At 44.5% G+C, this 24,684-nt stretch overlaps 1 protein-coding gene across 2 annotated transcripts; it reads left to right on the top strand.

Moving 5' to 3' along the window:
- The first annotated feature begins 184 nt into the window (after positions 1-184).
- On the top strand, positions 185-24,684 carry pof1b (POF1B actin binding protein). Of its 2 annotated transcripts, XM_017440188.3 has the most exons (13): positions 185-699; positions 4,988-5,071; positions 14,846-15,096; positions 17,478-17,511; positions 17,684-17,764; positions 19,375-19,467; positions 19,660-19,773; positions 20,192-20,344; positions 20,433-20,552; positions 20,669-20,809; positions 21,288-21,358; positions 21,636-21,750; positions 22,036-24,684. In XM_017440188.3, exons 1-12 carry the CDS (start codon positions 310-312, stop codon positions 21,736-21,738), a joined length of 1,635 nt encoding a protein of 544 aa, XP_017295677.1. In that variant the 5' UTR covers positions 185-309; the 3' UTR covers positions 21,739-21,750; positions 22,036-24,684. The 2 variants fall into 2 exon arrangements, with proteins under 2 accessions (XP_017295677.1, XP_017295676.1); XM_017440187.3 differs by having other exon boundaries at positions 21,636-24,683.

The following is a 24,684-nucleotide window of genomic DNA, read 5'->3' as shown; positions in this document are numbered from 1 at the left end:
GAATGAACAGAAAAGGAAAGTTCAGTGAATAAAAGGTGTTGGAACAAACCTCAGGCCTTCAGGTTTAGTTTTAAAGCTGCGACTTTATCTGACTTTGACGTCTGAACCTTCCTTCAGTTTATCAGCTGATCTGATCCCTCCCACCTCCTCCTCTCCGCGGATCAGGGCGCCTCCCTCTCCTCTGGCTTTTCCTTCCCACAGAAGAACTCTCCGAACCGGACTTTCCTCTCCAGTTCAGCCCGCAGACAGAGGACAGAGGACAGAGGACAGAGGACGGAGCGGATCAGGTCCGAGGAGCCGTGAGACAACATGTCTGTCCAGACCAGCAAAACCACCGTGCACACCTACAAGACGAGGGACGTGACCCCGGAACCGGTGACGGCCACGATCATGATGCGCTCCGAGTCTCCGCGGGTGACCCCGGTGTCCCCGGTGTCCCACGTGTCCCAGCTTCCCTACACCGCCGTCAACGGCTCCTACGAGTCCGTCCGGTACCTGGTTCCGATGCAGCAGGCCATGCCGCAGCAGTCCTTCGTGATTATGGGTCAGCCCATGATGGGCCAGCACGTCATCCAGCAGCCCATGATCCAGCAGCCCATGATGCAGCAGGTCTACCTGCAGACCCTGCCGCGCGTGAGCGTCAGCAGCCAGGAGTCCGAGCAGCACCTGTACCAGCAGCAGCAGCGGAGCACGCTGGAGGTGAGAGCCCGACCCAGACCCGAGGTTCAGAATAAAACAGGTGATGTAAGAGCTCCCGGCAGCTCTGAACCATCAGAACATCCCTGCAGAGGAAACAAGTCTTTGCTCATAAAGAAATAGTCAGTCTCTAACATCCGTTTAGTTTTATTGGTAAGATAATAAAAGATCTGAACCCTGACTCCGTTCTTGGTGGAGAAACTTTTCTTGGTCAGATGTTTCTTGTAGTTCCTCAGCAGGTTTATGAATGTCTCAGGAGGGATTCTGGCCCACTCCTCTTTACTAAACCCTCCAGTTTGTTGTTGGAAACTCGAAGCTTCAGCTCCTCCACGGATGTCCTACAGGACATGTGGTGAGATGCCTCCAGGACCTGGACGTCCTTCTTTAGACGCTCCTTTGTTGAGCTGATGGGATGTTGTGGACCGTTGTCCTCGACCCATCTTCAGAGGGAAGAAGTTCTGTTCATTGGCTCCTAAACGTGGGGAAGTCACCCTGAGCCCCAAACCATCATGTTTCTACCTCCATGCCTGGCTGTGGGATGGTGCTCTTTGGGTCAAGCTGATGCCAAAGAGCTGGATTCGGGTCTCATCTGACCCCAGAATGCAGACCTTCTCTAACTCCAGACGGGTCAGAACTCGAACCTTGTTCCTGACTCTGGCTCCAGCTAACCTGTTAGCATAAACTGTAGAGTGAGCTGTTTGGAGCAGCCTGTCAGTTTTGTTGTCGGCACAGTTTTTAGTTTGTGTTGGTCATTGTTAGTTTCATGAAGCAACAGTCAAGCATGGTGGTGGTAGCATCAGGCTGTGGGGAGGAAAGAGGACCTGAGAGAAATTAAAATGTCATAAAAATAAAAGCGTATAACACCGAACAGGCCTTCTTTTGTAGTGAAGTTAAATAAAAAAATAATTTAATTTGTTTATTACAGCCACATCTGCAGTTATAGTATTAATAATAACCTGGTTAAATGTTACAAAGTGATCCAACAGGAAGACAGTACTTAGAGTTGTTTTAATAAGTAAATTATGCTTTTTTTTAATTGGAGAAAACTGGTTAACCCAACATTAGGACCTATCTGCTGTATCTATTTCTAGCCCGACCTTTTGTCTTTACACAGACTTTATAAATCAGTTTTTCTTCCCGCTGAGCTGTGAAACGTCCCGTTTATTAATCTGCTGGACTGTGTGTGAGCGCGGGGCGGGAACAGCCAGGTGTCAGCCGTCGGTGGGGGAATGTTTCCTGTGTGGCGCCGGCGTCTGATTTCTCACACCGGGCCTCGGATTTTCACAGCTTGTGATTCCGCCGAAGAACGTGATGGATAGAAGGCTGAACTGTCATCCTGGAAGCAGAAACAAAGACATAAGATCCAGTTTCTGCTGTCGGTTTCGGTCTTCTTTAATTAAAAAAACAACTTAATTGATAAAATAAAAAACTGCATTTTGTCAGCAGCTTGATTTCAGCTTCAGGCAGCCAATCAGACGCTTTGAAAACAAAAAAAACTGGGAAATAACAGAGCTGAAGGTAAAGGTTTACAACAGGTTTTATTACTTTATAAACTTTGTTATCATCCATCCATCCATCCATCCATCCATCCATCCATCCATCCATCCATCCATCCATCCATCCATCCATCCATCCATCCATCCATCCATCCATCCATCCATCCATCCATCCATCCATCCATCCATCCATCCATCCATCCATCCATCAGTTAAAATAATTAGTTAAATATAAACTTAATCTGTTTTATTCTGTCTGTAGAAAGGCAGAAATAAAATGAGACATAAATATATATTTACAGGCGTCAACTTTTAAACCTAAGAACACTGGACTGACTGTCAAGCACGGCGGTGGTAGCATGTTCCTTAGCATTTCATCTGAATTAGTTGATGAGATTTAGGGCGGTGGGGGTCCAGCTGAAATCCAGCCTTAATATTTACTGACGTGTAGTTTGTGTCGGTGGTTTATTTATGATCTTACAGTAAATTCCTGGTATTTCTGAGCAGCTTCAGGTTTTTGAAGCTCTCTCCTCTGTGAGATCAGCTGTGAGGCAGATCAACAAAAAGACTTTTTCTCTGAAACATTTCAGATTTAAACTTCCTGGTTTGGTAACTCACCAGTGAATCATTGTTTAAAGCAGCTGCGGTAAAAAACTAAATACAGCGTATAGCCTTGATTTAAAAACAAGCTGTTCTCTATAAGCCTTTACTCTCTGTCTTATTAGATACAGACGACTGTAAAAACCCAACGAAGGTCTCGTGGTTGTGCAGTTTTAGATATGAAGGAATATGTTGCAGTTCTGGACTGAAAGCTCCGGGCAGAGAGGTGCATGCTAACTGAGACTCTGCCTCGTTAGGATCCTCCCACCGATCAGGTCTCAGAGCTCTGGCACCGGCTGACGCTCTCTGTCATTGAATCTTTTCTTTTTGTGTTTTATGGCACCACTTTAGTCCTGAATGTGCCAAAGTCACGCAGGTTCCAGGAAGTGTTGGTCTTTGTGCCCACAGTGTTGTACCTGAACCTGCTCTAGGCAGTAGAAAACACTTAGTTTCTTTCCTCTTCTGCGTGTTTTTTCTTTTGGAGTCACACTCTTTCTGATTATCCAGTTACTAACTGTATTTATCAGCGTTTTTTTGGTTGTGTTTTGGTTTTGTAGTTGGGGTTCCTTCTGCTGTTTGATTCACCGCATTCACAGCTAAACACCCAGAACGCTGCACCACGCCCTGTCTGCTGTGTTCTTACATTTGTAAACCACACTTTGTTTCAGCTGCAGGGATCACTAGGATTGTTGCTTTTTTTGCATAAATTTATTTGCTTGTAAAACATTTTTTGGAGGTATAAAGTCAGACATCCAAATGATGTCTTCAATTTGCCTCAGAAGTAAAAAATAATTGATTGCTCTAGTTGGAGCTGAAGTATCTGAGAGTCTTGTTCTAAAGCAAAGATGGACCAATGTTAGAGGTTTATCTACAGTAATGAGGCTGAGCTGAAAGCTCTGGATCTACTGGTCCATCTGCATTTCACCCCTCATCTTTAGTCATGAGGATCAGAATCTAACAAACTGAGATAAGGTGAGGAGCTCCGTCCTCCAGGGGAAACGCTTCTCGTTAACAGCTGAGGTGGTTCAGACATCATTGGGACCCTGGACACCTTCCTCTGGGTTTTCCAGGTACAGCCCACAGGTAGGAGACCCTGGGGCAGACCCAGAACTGGATGAAGGGATTATATAGCCTCTCTGGCCCGGGAACGCCTTGAGATCCTCCAGGGATCTGGGTCTGTGATGTTTGCCACCCGACCACAGAGGAGGGAAAGAAAAAGGATATCTGGACTATCAGTACTGTGGCCATATAGTCCTTATAAGTTTATAATTCATTTGTTTTACCTTCTGAAAGTAGGATTCGCTGATAACGATGTACTTTTCTACAATCTGTGCCTTCAAACTCTGACAGAAACACCTCATTTAATGGGATCAACAAATCAACAGAAGGGAAAATACAAAACTTATAATTTTGCAGCTATCAGAACCTTTGAGAGCAGCTTTTATTGGTTTTCGAGGTCAGGGTTGATCAGAAACCTCCAACTTTTCAACTTCAAGGAGAGATTCAGTTCATATTTTAGACTTTGAACTGAAAAAAACAGGAAAATACAAATAGGATGCACCAACGAACCAGGCTAACTGTCACCTGCCAGCAGGAACGGCGGTTTGTGGATGTTGGTTAATTTCTCTGTTTGTAACTGAGCTCCAACCTGCCGTGGTCGTAGCTGAGAATCAACCCCAACACATCGTGGGGCTTTTGTTTATAACTCAAACTTCCCTCCAAGGAATGCTATTTTCAATAAAGTAAGATTTAGCTGAAGTAATTGTGTTCCCACCGATTTCAGGTACATTCATTTGCATATTGTGTCTCTTCATCTTTGTAAACACAGACGGTTTCTGGATCGCGTTCAGATTCTGTGAATGTCTTCAGGGTGACATCAGAGTAAAAACACAAGTACGAACTCCTCAAGATGTCACCAAACATTCATCATGTTCGTCCTTTTACGAGACGCATAAAATGTGGTTCAACTTTTAGTTTCATTCCTGACAGTTAATGTCATTAACTAGTTGTCAGTGAACTCTGAAAACAGACGCTCTGTTCTTTTAACCAACCTCACACAGCCAGTTTCAGACGCTTTTTCTGTGACAATGTGGCTTTTTCTCAGCGTTATATTGAAATAAGTCTGTGTTTGTTGCCGTGGCAACCAGAATCTGATTGTTTTTTTTCCTCTGCCGCCCTCTGATTGGTTGTTTCAGAGCATCAGCCAGAAGTCGTCCTCCTCGGTCTTCAGCCCGGGTCCCAGTCCCACCAAGAGTCCGGAGCTGAGCGATGAGGAAGAGGCAAGCACACACACACACACACACACACACACACACACACACACAGCTTCATGGTTGGGAACAAACTGGACATTCATGCGTGAAGAAAAGCCTCTCCGGTTTGTTCCCACTTTCACTTTCTCATTCCCAAAGCAAGGTGAGAGTTTCAAACAGGAGTTGAGGACAGAGATGAGTCCGCTGCCAGCGTGAGCGCAGCTTCAAGCTGAAACTTAAAGTTAACGAGCTCATGGAGCCCGGAGCGTGTCGCGACAAGCTGGCGGTAGCTGCTGTCTTTACACAAAACCAAGAAACTGGCAGAAGTTCTGTCTCTGCTGAGGTTAAAAGCAGTAAAAAAAGGAAAGAATGTTTTTTTTTATTCATGCCACTCCCATGAAACTAATCGGTTAACCGTTAACCAGAGATACTGTACATACTGTACATCCTTCAGGTAAAAAAGTCACTCAGTTTGGCACCAAATCTGGTCAAACCTGTCAAATTGTTGAAGGTTTTTGTAAAAAGTAGCAGCCTCAAACTAACTTGAGACGAGTTTGAGACTGGTTCAAGACACCTGCATGTAAACCAGAGGGGGGGGTGTTATTTTTTACAAAGTGCAGGAAACCAAATGAAACCATAAATTCAGGTTGAACCGAGGCCAAAATGACAAACAATACTATACTTCTAAAGAAGTAATTATCTAAAACTGCTGAAAATCCACAAACAAAAGACATTCACTGACATGATTCCCTGAACTGACAAAAAAAACCGCTGAAAACTTGATGAAAATAAAATGGCGGCTCACCCCTACAGCTTCTCTGATCCATACAAGTGCTTTGAATTATTTACAAAACTTAGAAATCTGTCACAGAATCACAGTTTACTGACAAATGTTCGAGAGTCGGAGACTCCAACAGGCTCAGCTCAGTCAGGTTCTGGCTTTATGGCTTTCTCCTAGAGGTCAGAGGTCACACACCCTAACTCTCATTAACCCCCACTGTGTCTGAGCTCACAAGCTTCTCCTCAAAACAGGAAGTGAAGGAGCTTTTTAATTAACTGACGTGTAACCCTCAGAAATTTCTGCCGCTCACGTTTTCACACGACTGCTTGTCCGAGGTTTACTTTCTGCTCCGCAGTTCTGTCAGGATGTGAGACACACGGAGCCGTTTGGCTTGTTGGAAAAGCTTTTAAAACTAGGAGAGGAAACCTGACCCAGACTAAAGGAAGCAGCGTGTGTGTCGAACCTCAGAACGACAGGAACTTTACCTGCAGCACAGCGAGCGTGAAAGCGGGGCGTGGCCCGCCCCTTTCCCACAAGCCTTTGCAGTAGGCGGAGGACATTCCTTTGATCGTGTTTTAGCTGCTGTCACAACAGGCAGGCTCTGTGATTTACGGCGTCTCTGCCGTGACCCGACAAAGTCCAACACGCTGGGTGTTACCGTGTCGCTCAGTTTCACTTCGGTTTGATTCTCTTCAAAAGAAAAACAAAAACTGTCGCATTTTTAAGTCAATCGGACCGAATGGGGCTGCTGTGGTGGCAGTTTGTCTTGTTACAGGTGATTGTATAACTGCCTGTCTGTCTGTTAGCAAAATATTCTCCTGAACCAGTGAAAGTAACCACTGGATGCACATCTGCACCTGCAGAACTGCAGGGGTGAACCTGATTCAAGATGGCCGCCACAGCTTACTGGCTTTAGCAAACACAAGAATGAGTCTAACTCAGTCATTTTTACAGATAAGGAGCTGAGAGTCATCTGAGCGCTGACAGATCCTGGTTCTGCTGACTGAAGCTGTTGGACTCTTTAAAAAGAAAGAAATCCGCTTTTATTCATCCAGATTTTTTCATTTGTCACTCAGTTTTATTCTGCATTTAGAGGAAAAACACTTAAACTTGTATTTAACTAATGGCAGAGCTAAAAAGGAACTGAATCGCTGATGCAAACAGCTGCAGGTTGTCTGTTTATTACCGACACTAACAGTAGGAACGGGAAGAATTTGCATGTTTGCACCAGCCTCTGATTAACGGCGTCTGATGAGCAGAAACTGGATCCAGATCAGATCCTGTCGCTGATCTTCTGCATGTCGGCCTTCTTTTAGTTCTCAGAAAATAATTAGTGCTGTCAGGCTTCGGGGCGTTTTAATTCCCTGACAAGCGTTTCTTGACCTTGAAAGAAGTTTTCTGACAACACGAACTGATGGAACTGGTTGTTGGGCGGAGGACCGCACCTCGTTGTGTTTTCTTTGGAAAAAAGAAATGATTCTCAACCGGTTTTTTTTTTTTCTTTAACGGTCAGATTTTCATTTGATTATTAATAAAAACACCAAACAGCTCTTTGAGGGCCGTGTTGCTGAGCCAGATTTAGGGGATTTGTTGGTTTTTAGCTGCAGAAGTGGAAGTTTTTCATCTTGAAGTGTGTTTGTAGAGGTTCAGAGCTGTGGTGTGTTTGAAATGAGCTGAGAACCGTTTCTGGTGAAGGGTTGACCTCTGACCTTTGGTTATCTTCTCCAAACGCAGGTCCGGTTGGTGCACATCACCAAGTGTTTGGTCACAGGTTCTTCTTCTTCTCGTGTAAACGCTGAGTCAGGACTCGCTGTTGGTTTTCCCACTCAGGTCGACCTTCAGCTCGTTCAGGAGACGGCTGCTAGGACTTACTGTCTTTATAACTTTCAGACTTTTTTGAAAGATTTAACTGTTATAGTTTCAATAAAATGAACGGACATGTTTAATTTGAGCTTCTGCTCTGCTTCTTTAACTTTGATAATTCAGTATCAGTCATTCTGGCTGCATTTTCACAGAAAATATCATTTTTCTTGTTTTTATTGCTCCTGCATGCTTTTAGGCATTTTAAAAAAAAATAAAAACAATCTCTAATCCAGTCTGCAGGGCTGTTTATTCAGTTAAATCCTTAAAAACACATTCAGACCAGTTCCAACTACGCCTCCTTTCATAGTTTCTCGTTTTTCTTTAAACCAACACGACGTGACTAAGAACGAGGACTGAGGTGTGGCGTCAGCAGCGCAGCCAGAAGAATACTCTGAATAACTGACTGTTTGACGTGCACACGCCAGCAGCATTTCACAACTTTAACAAAATTAAAGTGTGACACATTCTCCGCTCGATCACATTTCCCTTCAGTCTACGGACTGAAAGACGGGAGCTTCCAGATAAATCTGGTAACTGTTTAATAAAGATTTCACCTGTCGGCTTGTTAAACTTTCACCCAATGAATAAAATGAAATGTCTCTGATCGCTTTGTGCCTGCAGTTGTAGTTCCGTGTCAGGTCGGGACAGGTTCTGACACACCTGCGCGTTTTTATGACCTGTCAGAGTTTCATTATGGATTCTGCTGAAGGAAAAACCCCGATTAGATGCAGGAAAATGGAGGATGGAGCTAAAAAAAACACTTTGTACTCATTCAGGAGAAGCTTTTACCACCGTCAGAACGCTGAGTCAGCATTCACGCTGCGGGTTTCTGGGGTTTATTTCTCCCAACATTTTTTAGCCTCTAACTGCTTCTGCAGACTTCGTCCCATTTTAGCTGTTTGTGCATCGAAGCGTTCAGTGCTGAGACTTTTGGTTGTTCTAACTTTTATATATTTCTAATTATTTACAAATATTTCCCCCATAGAAACACTCTGAGATCTCTTCAGTTCATTCAGAAACTTTCTTTTCAGCTGCTAATGCTACCTGCTAATGCTAATTCTGCTAATATAAATTTTAGTTTAAAGTTAAGGTTTTAAAGTTTAGCCTTTTGCTGGTTTCAGCTTTTAGCCAACCTTTAGTTACTTTATGGTTTTATGTTTTTTAAATCAGTTTAATATTTGTAGGTTTAGTTAGCAATTGGCTACATTTAGCTTTCAGCTTCTTCAGCTAATTTCAGTAACGTCATTCAGAACTAAATATTCTGGTTTCTGACGCTGTTCTGTTTCCCTCCGTTGATTTTCTGACATCAAGCTGCTGAATTCCAACCCTGATTGTTTCTGGATTTAGTGTCACGTGATTTTCTCCTAATCACAGCCCAGCAGCTGACCCCGGGTCAGTTATCGCTGCACACCAGGCCAGGGACCAGTACCAGGCCCTGGATCTGTTGGATTTCACACAGAAAGGCTGGAAACTTCTGTTAAAACAGATAAAATAAATGTTTGTGGAAACATCGGGCTGCAGGGTTCACTTGCATGTCCCCAAATAAACAAACTTCTGAGCTAACTTCAGCAAAGAACTTCTTTTCCCCGCTCGCTGGTGGGAAACTTCTGAAACTGGTCTGTGGTGCAGAAAAAGGAGCACTGGCTTTGATTGTGCTTGGGAGGAAAACCCAGTCGGAGTTTCAGGCAGGTCCTGTAGAAACGCGTTCAGGTCTGCAGGTTTTAGTTTTTGATGATTTTCAGGTCCGTAATCTGAGCGTCGCCTGAGGACTCTTCAGCTTTCAGGAGGGGTCAAAGTTTAAAGTCCTCACATTTAGTTTTAGGTCTTTGATGACAGCTTTGTCCTTCTGTTTCTGAGCCGGTAGCTGCTGACGGACGTGTTTTTCTGCAGAGAATAAAGCGTTTTTCACACTTTCAGTGATAATGGTTGTTTTTCTCGCACCGGTCAGATTCCAGGACTCTCTGTTTGGTAAACTGTCTCTGCTCAGCTGGTTGCTGGGATGCTTTCTCCTCCTGCAGGGAATGTGAAGCATTCAGAGTTAATTATGGGATGGAGATGGAGGGCGGGACTCTGTGGTTGGGCAGGAACGTGAAACGAGATGTCATCTTTCGAACGTTCCCGACGAGGGAACACCTTTCTGCAGAGGTTGAATTTGTTTGGGAGCCAAACAGGAAATGTCAGCAGGCAGTTCTGGTTTTATTGGAGGAGCTTTAATGGTTTTAAAAACATTAGAGATGTTGTTGTTCCTAAAACCTCTCCTGACAGTCTGTTTAGGATCTGAGCAGGTTTTAGTCTTTAGGCCCACTTTGACTGACTGATGAAGATGAAGATGATGATGACAGCAGCTTATCAGTCAGCTGCTTCAACACAAAGTCAACCTGAGATATAATCCTGTTTTAAAACGTTCGGCCTGAACTGGTGAAGTTTTCTTGTTATTTTATTTTGAAACCGAACATCTGACTCTGAACATAAAGCTGCAGAGTCTTTAATAAGCTGAAGTCTTGTTTCTCCTGACGGGATAATGAGGATTTATGAGGATAAATCAGCTGAAGTGAGGCGAACAACATCACATATTTACCCTCCTGCTCCGCGGCAGCCAGGAACCAAATCAGACTCACAGTTTGGACTTGGAGTTAAATATGAATCCTGATAATTCCTGATCGCCTGCAGCCGACCTCTCTGTAACGTCTCAGACGGATGCAGGAACAAACGGCTGCAGCAGAATATCAAATATATAAAATCCAAATGATAAATTAGAATAATTGCTCAGCCTCTGCAGCCTGAAACAAGCTGAGGAAGACAGCTGCTGCACATCTGGATCTGCTGCTGCTGCTGTTTATCCTCAGCGAACAGATAATTTACAGTTTGACTCTTTAAACAGAAAACTTGCAGATTTTCCTGTTTTTAATCACAGCCTGACGTCTGATTGGCTCAGGCTGGTTTTCCTGCAGCGGACAGATTTCATCCGTCTGACTCTCTGACCTGACCCGACCTGAATAGGTGTGATTCGGGGCTCCATTTGCATATAACTCACCTGGAACTGATGAGACGCAGGTAAAGATGCAGCTTCCTGTGAGCTGCAGCCTTCTGACAGAAACTGTGGACTCAAAAACAGCTTCACTGGCTTCTTAGTAAATTCCTCTCTTACAGTTAATTTCACTGGGTTAAGATGTTCTTCAGGTTTTAATTAATTCTGTCTTAACTCTATCATGTGTTTGGTAATTATAATGACCTGAGGTGATATCCAAACGAATCCGTCACCTTTCCCTCCAGGGAGATGGGCCCCCGGTGAAAGTGACTTTAATCAGGAGTCCAGGACAATCCTCACGTGCACGGACTCAGCTCCGTCTCTGCAACAAGAGAGGAAATTAGAATCCGGCTCGAAGGACCGAGTTGTTCAGAGAATCCCACACTTAGATGATGACAGATTTGGATATTAGGTTAAAATTTTTACTCTGTTTCACTCCGACAGCTTCATGTGTTTCCTTTTAAAACCTTGTGAACAATTTATTGTCTGGATGCGTAAAATATGTCCCACGTTCCAGTTTTCAGCCCTGGTTTTATGTTAAATGAAGGCAGGAGAACTTTATGTGGTTCTGAGGTTCTGGTCGGACACGTTTCAGGAAAACAGACATTTTTAAGCTTGTCCTCACAAAGACGCTCACAGAGACTCACACAAAGAGGCTGTGTGGTAAAATGACTCCTCTCTGTTCTAGGGTTACACACACACACACACACACACACACACACACACACACACACACACACACTGACTGCAGATATTCAGTTTCTTCTGTGACTCTCTGGGTCGTATCTCATGGTTTCTGACAGGAGCTGTTTGAAGCCCACAGCCTTATTCTTCTGCTCATCATCTGCAGCTGCCCTCAAGTTTCTGATGCTACACTTTGGACACGAAGGTGGAGCAGATATGGACCAGTTTTTAATTTCTTATTAATCACCGTCAGACCCCTCATGAGATCACCCATACAGGAGTCAAATACAGCTCTGCTGTTGTAGAGTTATGGAAACTAAGTTGGAAACTAAGTTGAGACGGATTAGAGACAACTCTTTTTTTTTGAGAGAAAGTCACGGCGCTCCTCTGAGCCCCAGCTGAGGAAACTGAAAACCCTTGCAAATGTTTGAAGACGTTTTGGAGACTCCCGTGTAAAAAAACACTCCGACTAGTCTCCAACAGTCACAGCCCAGTCAGATGCAGTATCTGAGTGTTGGGAGCATAAAACAGGAGATGGACCAACAAATCGGGGCTTTGTCTGTATCAGACGAACATCTTCCAGTGGGATGAGATCTTGGGCCAGACCTGGACCTCTCTGGTCTGGGAACACCTTGGGAACATCTTGGGAACATCTTGGGATCCTCCAGGAGGAGCTGAGGAGTTCTGCTGGGGAGAGGGAGGACCGAGTTTCCCTCCTGGACTCGTCCTCAGATAACAGAACATAAACAGATGGATGTTTATATGGATGATTGTGTTCTAATTCCTAAACCTTTTGTTCAGATGAGATTAATACCTTTTGTATTTTTGAAGACAAATCAAATGGAAGCAAAGAAAATTCAGAGCCAATCAGAGCATGGGGTCAATAAGAGTATAAAAATAAAAATGGGAGAATCACAGAAGACCTTCGGATGTGTTTGAGTTAAAGCTGGGACAGAAGTGAAGCGTACACGATGTTCGGCTGATGTTTTCTGGTTGGGCTGGTTTGATGAGAAGCTGCTCGGCCTGCGGCTGTTTTCTGTCCAGACTGGTTCCCGGCTCTTTCATCTTTCCTCTCCCTTTCTCTGAGGGAATGATTGGCATGTCGGCCTGCAGACCCACCCACCTGTTGATCCCTAAAACAAGCGTCAGGTTTGTGTGACCTGCTGCAACCTTTGACTCTTCGTCACTGCAGACCTCAAACCCAGAGCTGGTTCTGTTTAGATAACCCTGATCATAAAGATACCTGCTCAGGTGCGTCAGTCATCTGCTTTTATTTGTGGTTAATCATTTGCTTTCAGCCTCCCAAAGATCGAACATCAGACCAGCAGGGCTGCGGCAGGAGAGTTAACTCCAAAATAACTTTCAATAAGAATAAATTAGTGTTTAAAGGGATTCTTTTCAGGGGAGGAGTAAGAATTAGTCCTCATAAAACTGATAGCCTGAAACTGTTTACTTCAGTTTACTCCGCAGCACACTTCCTGAAAGCAGCCAAGGGGGCGGGGTTAAAGCCTGGCCCGCTCTGATTGGTCAGCTTCAAATGAGCAGGCACTTTCCCACCAATCAGCATCCGTTCTGCTTCTGGTTATGTTTAAATTTAGTTTGAAGATATGCAAATTAAAAAGAAACGTCTATTTTTAATCTCTGATCTCGATGCTTCAACAGGAGACATCTGAGTCATTTTCAGTTTTACTACAAGCTTTTTTTTCAGTCACAGCCAAATAAAACATGTCTAAGTGGATAAATTTAGTTATCAAAGTTTAATCAGATTGTATTAAAGAACAGTAAACATCACTCATGAATGTCAGTAATTTGGGCTTTTAATGATTTATTTGTGATTCTACAGCATGCAACTTTGAATTTATTGTGAATTTTCTCTGATCATACAGGTTTAAATATGTCCACACAGCCCCACTTATCGGTAAGATGTCCTTTATTAGGTGTCTCCTGGACGTCAGGCCTTTTGTCTCCATCAGTGGGAGGATATTTGACTCTTCTTGGCAGAACTGATGGAGTTCCTGTTGGTTTCCTGGTTTCAGAACCAGAGTCCAAACAGACAGAAATCAACATGTGACGAGTTGGAAATATGTTGTCCCACATCAGCTGGGTTCAAAAAGTAAAAAATTACAGTTTAAGGAGCATTATTTGTCAGGGAGGGTGTGTTGCAGCCATGGAGGGATCACGCTGCACATTTGATGGATTTATTTGCTGACTGTTGGTGATGATTGGCAGCTCAACTTGTTTGGCTTCAACGTTAAAATCAAACCTGTAATCATTCTGACGTTTCCCCCTCCGACTGATCAGCCTTTTCTGTTCCATCAGTTTGTTTTTTTGTGTGTTTTTATAGAAAACAAATCCTGAAACTGAACCTAGACACATAGTTTGAGTATTTCCTGATGGTTTTAAACAACTGAAGAACTTATTTCCCTTAAAGCCTAATTTACCACTCTTGTTATTCAGGTGCATCCGTCCTGCACTAACTTCTCATTCTTCACGTCTAAAAGCAAACAGTGAACATTAATGAAACTCGAGAGGAATCTGACCGAACCGCTCTGTATCTGTCCTCTCCATTTTACATGCATTTATATTTTCAGAAGGGTTTCAAACCAACCGAGTCATGTGATCGTCTGCAGAAGTAGTTAAATTAAATAAAGAACAGAGAGAACACTGACTCAGCGTTTACATTGTTCCTGCATGATGTGACTAGATGTCTGCTGCTGGAAACTTTAAACACAGTTATTAGGCAGGACCATAATAATTGTTGTAAAGAAGTAAAGATGATTAAAGACTTCAGAGTCCTGCAGCTCGGCTCGGCACATTAAATAATCCGTCACACAACTTGGCCCTGCTGCTGCGTGCAGGAAAGGTTTGTGTTCTGTGGGAGCAGGTCGGACTGAAGAACAGTTCATTAATGATTCCAGGCACACACAGTGTTTGGGTTCCTGTCTGCTTCATTGTTTTATTTCCAGTTAGAAGCGGTCACAAAGTTTCTGCTTGCTTCCAACTTCCTGTCAGTAGTTTGGGGGAAGCCCTTCGGTTTCTCCTCCTGTTGGAGCAGAGACAGATCAATGAATCACTGCAGGGAACCAGAGGGCGCTGACCTTCTGTATGAGTTCAACAGCTTTATTCTGGCTTGTTTTCTGCCTCACAGAGGATTTTATTTGCCTGCAGAAAGGTTTGACCTGACCAGGGTGGTCCAGATGAGACTCATCTGCTTTCAGAGGAGGAGTTTTTTATGCTCGCATAGATTCATCTTTACTGGTGACTGAGACCCAGTTCCTCCCGGTTATTAAATATAAAAGGTGGTAGAAGACATCAAACCTTTGTCTGGTGCCAGCCGTCTGCAGAATGAAACATGTAGGACCTGCTGATGAAGACTCGTGTTGTTTACAGGCTCACTCAGTTTAAACGGCGCTGGTGCTCAGACGTCTATGTTGCGTTTCTCCAGGTGGTGCTGGAGGAGGCGGAGGATGTGGCCGGGGACTCGGTGGAGGTGGAAGAGGTGGAGATTGTGAACGTCATCCAGCAGAGTCCTCTGCAGATGACACAAAAGAAGATCACCGTGTTGGACCTGAAGGAGGTGCCCGAGCCCACGAAGCTGGACACGCGTTACTTCGGCGAGCTGCTGGCCGACATCTACAGGAAGAACTGCGACATCCACTCCTACATCTCCGACAACGTGTCCAAGATCCGCGGACAGTAAGTCCAACACGTGTCTGTCTGTTTGAAAATAACACAGAGAGAAGCATAAAAACAGCTGCTGAAAGAAATTGTTGAAAAGACTGAATAATTTTCCATAAAGAAAGATAAGAAGATGTAAATGTGCCGACATGTCTGACTGGCCAGAGGGAACAAATAATATTTCGTTTTATTGTTTGTCTGATGCTTTTTATTCTGCAGGAAGATTTTATAAATCAGTCCTTCTGTTAAAGAAAGTTTAAAATGTTTGGTTTTCTTGAAATGAAATTAAATCTGTTAAACTTTCTGTGACACGTTTCAATTCTGAATGATGTTTCTGCTGGGAAGTCTGAGCTGTAGAACTCCAACAGGACCGGGTTTAGAGCTCCAACAGGACCGGGTTTAGAGCTCCAACAGGACCAGGTTTAGAGCTCCAACAGGACCGGGTTTAGAGCTCCAACAGGACCAGGTTTAGAGCTCCAACAGGACCAGGTTTAGAGCTCCATCAGGACCGGGTTTAGAGCTCCTAACGGGTCTAGAACTGACCTACTGTAACGTTTCCTCGAAGAATCGGTTGTTTACGCTGCAGCAGCATTTTTCTGTTGGCTCAGGTTCGCTGCAGCCAAACAGTGAAACATTAGACTTTAATTAGACTTAATTAGATCAGATCATCAACAGTTTATTCGCGTCTAAGAAAGCAAACAGCCGTAGATGTAGTCACAGAGAAAGACGGCGGATTTGGCAGTTTGCCTTTATTAGTTTTAGCTGCAGCTTGTTCGAACAGGTCAGAGGTCAGAGGCAGGTTTCTGGTGGTTTCTTCCTTACCTGAGAGCTCACCTGCAGAGATCAGGACTTCTGCTGTGTGACTCCTTGAATAATCTCACGATAGATGATGGCCGTGCATGAACTTAAAAAAGATAAAAAGTCATGGAAACAACTTTATCACAGCTGCATGTTGATGGGGTCTGAGTCCTCCAGGGTGGGCTGCAGGAGAACGTCTCCGAGGCAAAGAACATAACAGGAAAACTTCTGAAAAACAAAATGATTTCCTTCACACTGCAGATGTTTTTCCAGATTAACTCTGATTCAGCCATGTTCTGAAATGTTGTGGAAAGTTAATCCAGTCTGAACGGGTCTTTAAATCAAAGAAAACCGCTCTAAAAACAGATTATAAAGGAATGTTTTGGTTCTCTAATCCTGCTTCTTGTTTTAAACCATAGGTCTGTTTTTCATAAGCCTTTGTAGCCCTTAACTTTGTGATAACTCGATAAAAGCTGCCCTGGCAGGAAGTAGTTTTTTCTTTGAGGTGTTTGAAGTTTCTTCACGGATCAGCGTGGTGATTCGGTCGTTGTTGGAGAGAGACGATATTTCGATGATTTAATCGGATCTTTGCTGGTACCAACACTTCGGTACAGCTTGATTTATGAGAACAGAAACCCTGAACTTTTCCTCTCAGCCCTGCTGGAGGCAGGTAAATCCAGCACACCTGGGTAAATGAAAGAACACGCTGACGTGTCAGGTGGTATCATTCAGCCAATCAGAGTGAGAGCTGCATCATAGGAAGGGAAGATTTCTCCATCATGTTAAAACTCAACTTATTCATGTGGCGTCTTGACATTTGAAGCGAGTTTGTTGAAGAGGGAACCCTTCAGGCTTTTAATCTTCAACTTTTCACCTTCATGAGAAACTCCTCAATCATTCAGCTCTGACACTCAGAGACGTTCCCACCACAGATTCTGAGGAACCAGTCCGAAAATCTGACCTCAGGTGAACAAAAACACACAACAGATCCACCGAGACCTCAGTGGGTTCCTGGTTGTGGAGGAGTTGTGGCCCACTCTTCTTTCCATCGTTGCTTCAGCTCTCTGAGGTTCTGGTTCTGGACCGTTCTGTCGTAGATTAGCTGCTGGCCTCACATCTGACTCCAGAATCAGCCCAAACCATCAGCCCTCCACCACCGTGCTGACAGCTGCAGTGCATTCTGGGTAAACATCTGGTTCCTTCAGATGAAACCTACGTTTGGAACCACTTTTAACATTTTGGTTTGTTTAGTAAACGGTGACTCGGCAGAATCTGTTGTGTGTTTTTGTTGAGCCTGGTAAAAACCTGATCCGTTTCCTTTCTTCTGGAATGTAAAAGCTGAGAATGAGGGGGACTCTCCCATGTCTGTGTGTCATGAAGCCCAAGGACTCCACACCTCGCTGTCATTGAGACACTTAAGATCTCTGAATCACTGTGAGAAAAAGTCTCCGTCATGATGAAACATTTTTTCCTCCTTAGTTTCTCTCACACACACACACACACACACACACACACACACACACACACACACACACACACCTCAGCTCGCTCCATGCATGCTGCTCCCCTCATTGTTTGTCTTTCCTCTCGGTGTGTTGCAGGAAACACCAGCTGGATTTCTCCAACGACTACAAGGTGAGAAACAAGTCTGAGCCGGAGCTGCAGACACAACTCAAGCTTCAAATGAATCAGATCTCAGAGATACTCTATGGATTATATAAGCTCAGTCCTGTTGAAACCAGTCGGTGCATGTGGGAGTGTTAGCGGCGGTTCTGTGTCTCGTTGCTTCATTAGTGTGTGTTTGCAGGTGGCGAAAGAGGAGGTGGAGTCTCTGATTCCCAAAGGAGCCACTGAACTGACCAAACAGCAAATGCGCTACCTGCTGCAGGTGAGTCTTCAGGTTCTCCCATCAACCAGAGGATTGAGTTGTAGACTTCTCCAACACCTCCTCCAGGTCTCCCAACAAACACTGTCTTTACTTGTTTCTACACTGAGTTTCAACCAGACCGGCCCTGGAGGAACTCCTCTGAGCCGGACCTACAGATCCTGTTCATGAAGACCAGGAGCAGCCTGGAGGAACTCCTCTGAACCGGACCTACAGATCCTGTTCATAAAGACCAGGGGCAGCCTGGAGGAACTCCTCTGAACCGGACCTACAGATCCTGTTCATAAAGACCAGGGGCAGCCTGGAGGAACTCCTCTGAACCGGACCTACAGATCCTGTTCATAAAGACCAGGGGCAGCCTGGAGGAACTCCTCTGAACCGGACCTACAGATCCTGTTCATAAAGACCAGGGGCAGCCTGGAGGAACTCCTCTGAACCGGACCTACAGATCCTGTTCATAAAGACCAGGGGCAGCCTGGAGGAACTCCTCTGAACCGGACCTACAGATCCTGTTCATAAAGACCAGGGGCAGCCTGGAGGAACTCCTCTGAACCGGACCTACAGATCCTGTTCATAAAGACCAGGGGCAGCCTGGAGGAACTCCTCTGAACCGGACCTACAGATCCTGTTCATAAAGACCAGGGGCAGCCTGGAGGAACTCCTCTGAACCGGACCTACAGATCCTGTTCATAAAGACCAGGGGCAGCCTGGAGGAACTCCTCTGAACCGGACCTACAGATCCTGTTCATAAAGACCAGGGGCAGCCTGGAGGAACTCCTCTGAACCGGACCTACAGATCCTGTTCATAAAGACCAGGGGCAGCCTGGAGGAACTCCTCTGAACCGGACCTACAGATCCTGTTCATAAAGACCAGGGGCAGCCTGGAGGAACTCCTCTGAACCGGACCTACAGATCCTGTTCATAAAGACCAGGGGCAGCCTGGAGGAACTCCTCTGAACCGGACCTACAGATCCTGTTCATAAAGACCAGGGGCAGCCTGGAGGAACTCCTCTGAACCGGACCTACAGATCCTGTTCATAAAGACCAGGGGCAGCCTGGAGGAACTCCTCTGAACCGGACCTACAGATCCTGTTCATAAAGACCAGGGGCAGCCTGGAGGAACTCCTCTGAACCGGACCTACAGATCCTGTTCATAAAGACCAGGGGCAGCCTGGAGGAACTCCTCTGAACCGGACCTACAGATCCTGTTCATAAAGACCANACAGCCCTGGAGGAGTCCATCCTGCACCTAATGCAGACACGGCTCTCACTGAGGTTGTACGGGGACCAGAAGGTCCTTAAAACCAACCCTGGCACCTTCTCCAGACACAGAAAACCCACGTGGGCTGACCCAGATCCTGCTGGAGGGTTGAAACATTCCTGTAAATTCCTCCCATCATTCGCTGACACCAAGAGGAAGCAAACGTCATGAGAAGCTTTCTGTGGATGAACCTGATCGCTCACACAAAGATTATTTACAACTGATTAAACACAAGTCTGTTCCAGATGTTGGAGGATGTTTTATAACAGTAACTCTATGAATGTCTGAAACTGATCCCCGTCAGTGTGTGGCCTCCTGTCTCCTCACCTGTCTGCGTGTGTTTCTGCTTCAGACTCGTCAAACTGCAGATAAGAGCATGCGTCTGCTGCTCTCCACCTTCAGCAGTCTGAGAGAGGAGCTCATGCAGATGTCTGAAGACCTGCGGGTAAGATCTGTCTCCGTCTTCAGAGGCTGAGCTGCTCCGGGTTTACGTGACGACGCGGGGTTGGATATCTGCTGTTAGAAAACACGCAGCAGTTACACTAATGAAAGTTGACTGTTTACTACTGTTTCATTAAATAAAAAGTGTTTACCAGCTGATGTAAAGGATGAGATGAAGCTGTGTTTGTTCTCGCAGCGTCTGGAGAGCGAGAAGGAGGCTTTGGAGAGAGATCTGAGTTTTAAAGCGGACCAGGCCCGGCAGTACGACTCCCTCCTGGAGGCCGTCAGGGAGAACAACAGGCAGCTGCAGGTACTGTCGGCCCAAACGTTTCACTGACACCATGTCAGAGTTTGTTGTGGTTATTAAGAGAGGAGGCATCAGATGTGTTGATGAACTGATCAGCATCAGAAAAGCTGCAGGTTCTGCTGCTCTGGAGCTCCAGGTGTGTTAACACAACGCCAGGGCGGAAAGACATCAGCATTGACCTCAGAGAAGCAGCTGCCTATCAATCTGGGAAGGGTCAAAGGTCATTTCCAACGTATTTAGAGTTCATTGTTCTGCAGAGGAAACATTTAAAACAGCAGATTCACCCTGAAGGTCAGACCGTGCGATGCTCAGAGAAATGAAACAGCTGCTGAGGACCAGATGATTGAAGCTGAAGAGGGTTTCCCTCCTCACCATCCTAAATGCACGCAGCTTCCTGAGCCTTTGTGTGGTCTTTGTGCAGCTGTCCCTGAAGGAGGCCAGCTCCAGTCAGCGCTCCCTGGAGAGTCAGCTGATGAGCAGCCGAAATGACGACTCGGGCCGCGAGTTCAAGGTGAAAGAGCTGGAGGGACGAATGAGAGCGCTGGAGAAGGAGAACGAGATGCTCAGACAGAAGGTAGAAACCACCGCCCTGAAACAAACGAGTCTCGTCTCCATGGGGCTAAAAGATGAAGGTTTTTATTTTGTCTCCGTCTGTCCTGCAGCTGTCCGGACAGGCCAGCAGCTCCACGCTGCAAATAAAGACGGAGGAGCTGTCCCGCCAGTACAGCGACCAGCTTAGCGCCATGAGACAGGAGAAGGACGAGGAGATCAAGAGACTCAGGGTGAGACCAAACACAAAGGGATGAGTCCATCTTGTTTCTGAGGAATTATTTCTGCTTTGAGTCAAACAGGAAGTGACTTCAAAAAACTACAACCTTTGTCTCTGTACCTCCCTCAGTCCCAGATAACGAAGATCCAGACGGAGATCACCACCAGCACCACCAAGTCCCTGTCAGCAGATAACAGCCTCCAGCTGAGGATCTCCGAGCTGCTCAGCCAGTTGGAGAAGAGGGAGATCACCATCAGGAGGCAGGAGGAGGTCTGCAACCCGAAATACAATCTGTGGTGATGGGTTCTCACTGCTGAGACTTTGAAACAACACGCAGACTTTAGGTAGAAGGTGAACAAAAGTTAAAGTGTCATAAAGCCGACGGATGTCAGACGTGATTTATGTGCAGAGGTTTATGAATCAGACAGATGAAGGGTTTGATGTTTCGAGGTGAAGCACCTGAGAGCTGGTTGGTTGTTGTTTGTGGTCGCTCTTCTGGTCCGTCTGCATTCTGAGGTTGTTCTTTGCTGCGTCGCTTAATTAAAACTCAGGATTGTTGTGCGTCCAACACACACCTGCACGATCGCTCCGAGGTTGTTCCAGGTAAAGAGGATGGAGACGAGCTGGAAAAACTCTGGAAGCTTTAAATGTTTCACACATTCTGTCATTTCTGACACTCCCAGGAGTTCTTCTAAATTTTAATCTGCAGCATTCAGTTTCTGATCTTTGAGCTGGTTTTGTTCCGCAGGAGATCAGGAAGCTGATGATGGAGAGGAGCGACTCCTCCAAGAACGTCACCAGGACCGTCATCACCAAGAGGTGAACTCAGACTGTCGCAGATCGCTTTTCACACCTGAAATAAGACGCCATCAGAGTGATAATCTGTAAAAACTGAACGCTCATTTAGGAGATCTGCGCTAACTCTCACTTTATTTCTTTTCTTCTTAAACAAACTGTGGCTAAAAGCTGATATGAAACTCGAAGCAGATGAAACTTTCACTTTTAGGCCATCTTTAGACGTTCAGCTCAGAAACACTGAGTCTCACAGTCCTGCAGAAGAGCTGAAAGAACTAAAATGTGTGGTTTGGGTTTGTAGGTACAGTAACCAGTACCCGCTGCTTGGGCTCCTCGGCGACGACTACCAGACCACCTCATCGGTGAAAGAGGCCAAAACCGTCATCGTGGAGAAGACTGGGTAGATGATCAAACAGGTAGAAACGGAGGAAATGACTCCACCGCCTGCAGAGAGGAACACTTAAAGCAGTCTGAATGTTCTCTTCTCTCAGCTCTGAAGCTGTAGGTTTAAAGGTGATTTTTATTAAACTCTGATGGACAGATTCTGGTTTTCTGGACATCTGAATCTGGCTTCAGTGCAAACCAACAAACCAAACCGAGGTTAAAAACAATAAATCCAACTTTAATTCTGAAGGGAATAAAACTGCTGAAAGATCCAAACCTGTAACGTTTAAAGTTTCATTATTCCTCCTCTCCGACAGGATGGAACGTGGAGGAGACCCTGACACACCTGCAGCACACCTGCATGCTCCTCCCCCTCCCCTCAGGCCTCCCAGGGTTGGTGGTGGTTTAATCCCCCGTTTGCCTCTAAATTTGATATCTTTTTGATTTTATTTTTACATTAAAAGACAAATAAACACTCCTGAAATCTAAAACTCATCTCCTGATATTTTAATAATAATAAACAGCCACGACAGCTGGGAACTAGAGACACGTTTGTTTTAAGTATTAGTACAAGTACTTACATTTGAGTACTTGCAAATACTGAGTACTCATCAGTACCATTACACTTCTTATAATAACATCACTGAAAGCTGACATTTAAACAATAATAATAAAACATGGACACTTTCTGTCATCCAGCTTGCAGCAGCAGAAACGATAAAAACATTCCTGTTTTGAATCATCAGCTGACTGTGCTGCAGCTCGTTAAGCTGCTCGTTAAGCAGCTCGTTAAGCAGCTTTTCAGGCTCATTAATGACCCTCTGTTTACCTCAGTCAGGTGTCTGTAGTTTTATAGTCACATAATAAACTCAGGTAGTTTTACTCAAAGAAGCACCGATTTCTCAACAATCAGCTGATTTTCAGCTTAAAGGCTAAGCAGCGAATCAGATGCTCAGAAATCTGATTTTTCCTTCTGGTCTGTGAATGCACCAAACTCCTGCTAGCCCAGAAGCTCCTCAGCATGGATTTACTTCAGTTTTAGTTATTCCTTGACATTTTTTATGCAACCGAACTTCAAAATAAGAGTTTGTAATTATTATTTTTTAACCACTTCCCTAAAGGAAGTTCTCAGAGGCAAACTTCTGTCTGTGCAGCAAACTAAGAATTTCTGACAGATTTGGCAAAGATTGAGCATGAAACTAAAGTCCAAAGTCTCAGCTTCCAGTTGTCCCTGGTTGTCCTCCAAGCCGCCGCCGCCGTGCTCGCCCCGGGGACGAGGAGGCGGATGCTTCCCTGCCTGTAAATATTTGTGTATACTGGTATGATGGGCCTGCTCAGGGAATGTTGAACTGTAGAGCGTCCCGTCTGGATGTTGGGTTTACTCTTAGAGGTCGTATTATTCTGAGGTTTTGTATGAATCAGAGGTGCGTGCCTTCACGTGTTTGGATGTGACTGCGGGGGGGTTTGGGTCAGAACCACGTGATGTGATGCATCCATGAGAGGAAAGACGAGCTCTCAGCTCTCAGGGATGAATCCCATCACAGTGAACGGATGGATGGATGGATGGATGGAAGTGGGGCGGGATTTCTGGGGGTTTATGATGGTGGAGTTAAATGAAAGTCAACTGATTCTGTTAAAGTGAGCGTTAAAGGCTTTGTGTCCACTAGGTGGCGCTCTGCAGCAACAAAACGATCATTTACTTTATCATGAAGTAACAACACAGCTGTATAAAGAATCAGCCACAACATTAAGACCACCTCCTCCTGCTGAGGCTCACAGTGAAAGTTTTGCTGCGTTAAGTTTAAGTTAAAATCTAATTTAGTCCTGATATATTCACAGTTGAAAGCATCACAGTGGGCATTATTACTATAAAAACATTTCCTCAGTTTTAAAGTACCTGCTTCTGTTTGGTTTAATAATCCAGCTGTTAAAATCCAACATTACTGCAGATATTTATGAAAAACATTAAATATCTGACAAAAGTAGATGGAAAATCCCAGCAATAAACTAAAGAATGAGTTTTGATTTCATTAAAAAAGGGTTTGTAGGCAAATAATTAAACAATTAAAGAATGAAAATGATGTTTCCTGACAAAAAATGTTGGTATTTCAAGATTAAACTTTTGCAGCATCGTCAAAATATTCAAAAACTCCAGAAAAATCTGTTTAGATTTTATTAAACTTAACAAATTCAGTCTTCTAAAGAACAGTTTAAAGGTTCAGAAACACTTCTGTTTTCTTTAAACGAAACAAAGAAGCTTCACTCCTTAAACCTCCAAACTCTACTCAGACAAAAACAACAATTTAAGATTTTGATCTTCTATAACTGATCGATTTTTCTCTCATCAAAATTCAGAAAGAAGAGATTTAAAGCCGAGGTCGGAGTTTAAACTCCTTCATGCAGCTTCTCTGTCGTTTGTTGAGTCCAGATTCAAACTTTAGTTAAAAATTGTTGATAATATTCAGCTGGTTGTCACGTTCTTCCTCATTGGAAAGGATATTTTTAATCAAAATGAAATTTCTCCTCAGTTTAGTGAATTTAATCAGGAAACAACCGAACTTTGTGCAACTCACAGATGCAGGTAACTTTTAAAGTTTGAACTTTTAGCTGATTTAAGTCAAGCGGACTCCTAAAACACACTGAAAGTTGTTTGTCAGGATGTTTATCTGAACGTCTGCTCGGTGGACACAGAACCTGGACGTCTTCGGGTTTGGACATGTTAGCAGAATGATGTCAGGCTGGCTGAAGAGCCGTCATCCTTCGCTTGTTATCCAGCTAACCTTTAAAAATAAACCTTTTCCTCTTGTGCTGTGCTAAATGAACTGTTTGGAGCTAACGTGCTAACAGAAACAGAATATTTTATGTTTTTTAAAGACTTGCATTGCTAACCTCTGTTCTGTCTGTTAAGAAAAGTTGCAGCTGAGATGAAATTTTGATTAAAAAGATAATATATGTTTGAAAACGTT

Source organism: Kryptolebias marmoratus, linkage group LG13, assembly GCF_001649575.2.
Source record: "Kryptolebias marmoratus isolate JLee-2015 linkage group LG13, ASM164957v2, whole genome shotgun sequence".
NCBI classification, from domain to species: domain Eukaryota; kingdom Metazoa; phylum Chordata; class Actinopteri; order Cyprinodontiformes; family Rivulidae; genus Kryptolebias; species Kryptolebias marmoratus.
The sequence above is the reverse complement of the archived record's forward strand: the minus strand, read 5'-3'. Positions and strand labels throughout refer to the sequence as shown.

What these genes read in the sequence shown, in the direction of transcription:
- pof1b (XM_017440188.3), top strand. Translation starts at nt 310, where the DNA reads ATGTCTGTCCAGACCAGCAAAACCACCGTGCACACCTACAAGACGAGG. An exon ending in AAATGCGCTACCTGCTGCAG is followed by an intron (nt 17,765 to 19,374) that starts GTGAGTCTTCAG and finishes TTTCTGCTTCAG; the next exon opens with ACTCGTCAAACTGCAGATAA. An exon ending in AGATGTCTGAAGACCTGCGG is followed by an intron (nt 19,468 to 19,659) that starts GTAAGATCTGTC and finishes TTGTTCTCGCAG; the next exon opens with CGTCTGGAGAGCGAGAAGGA.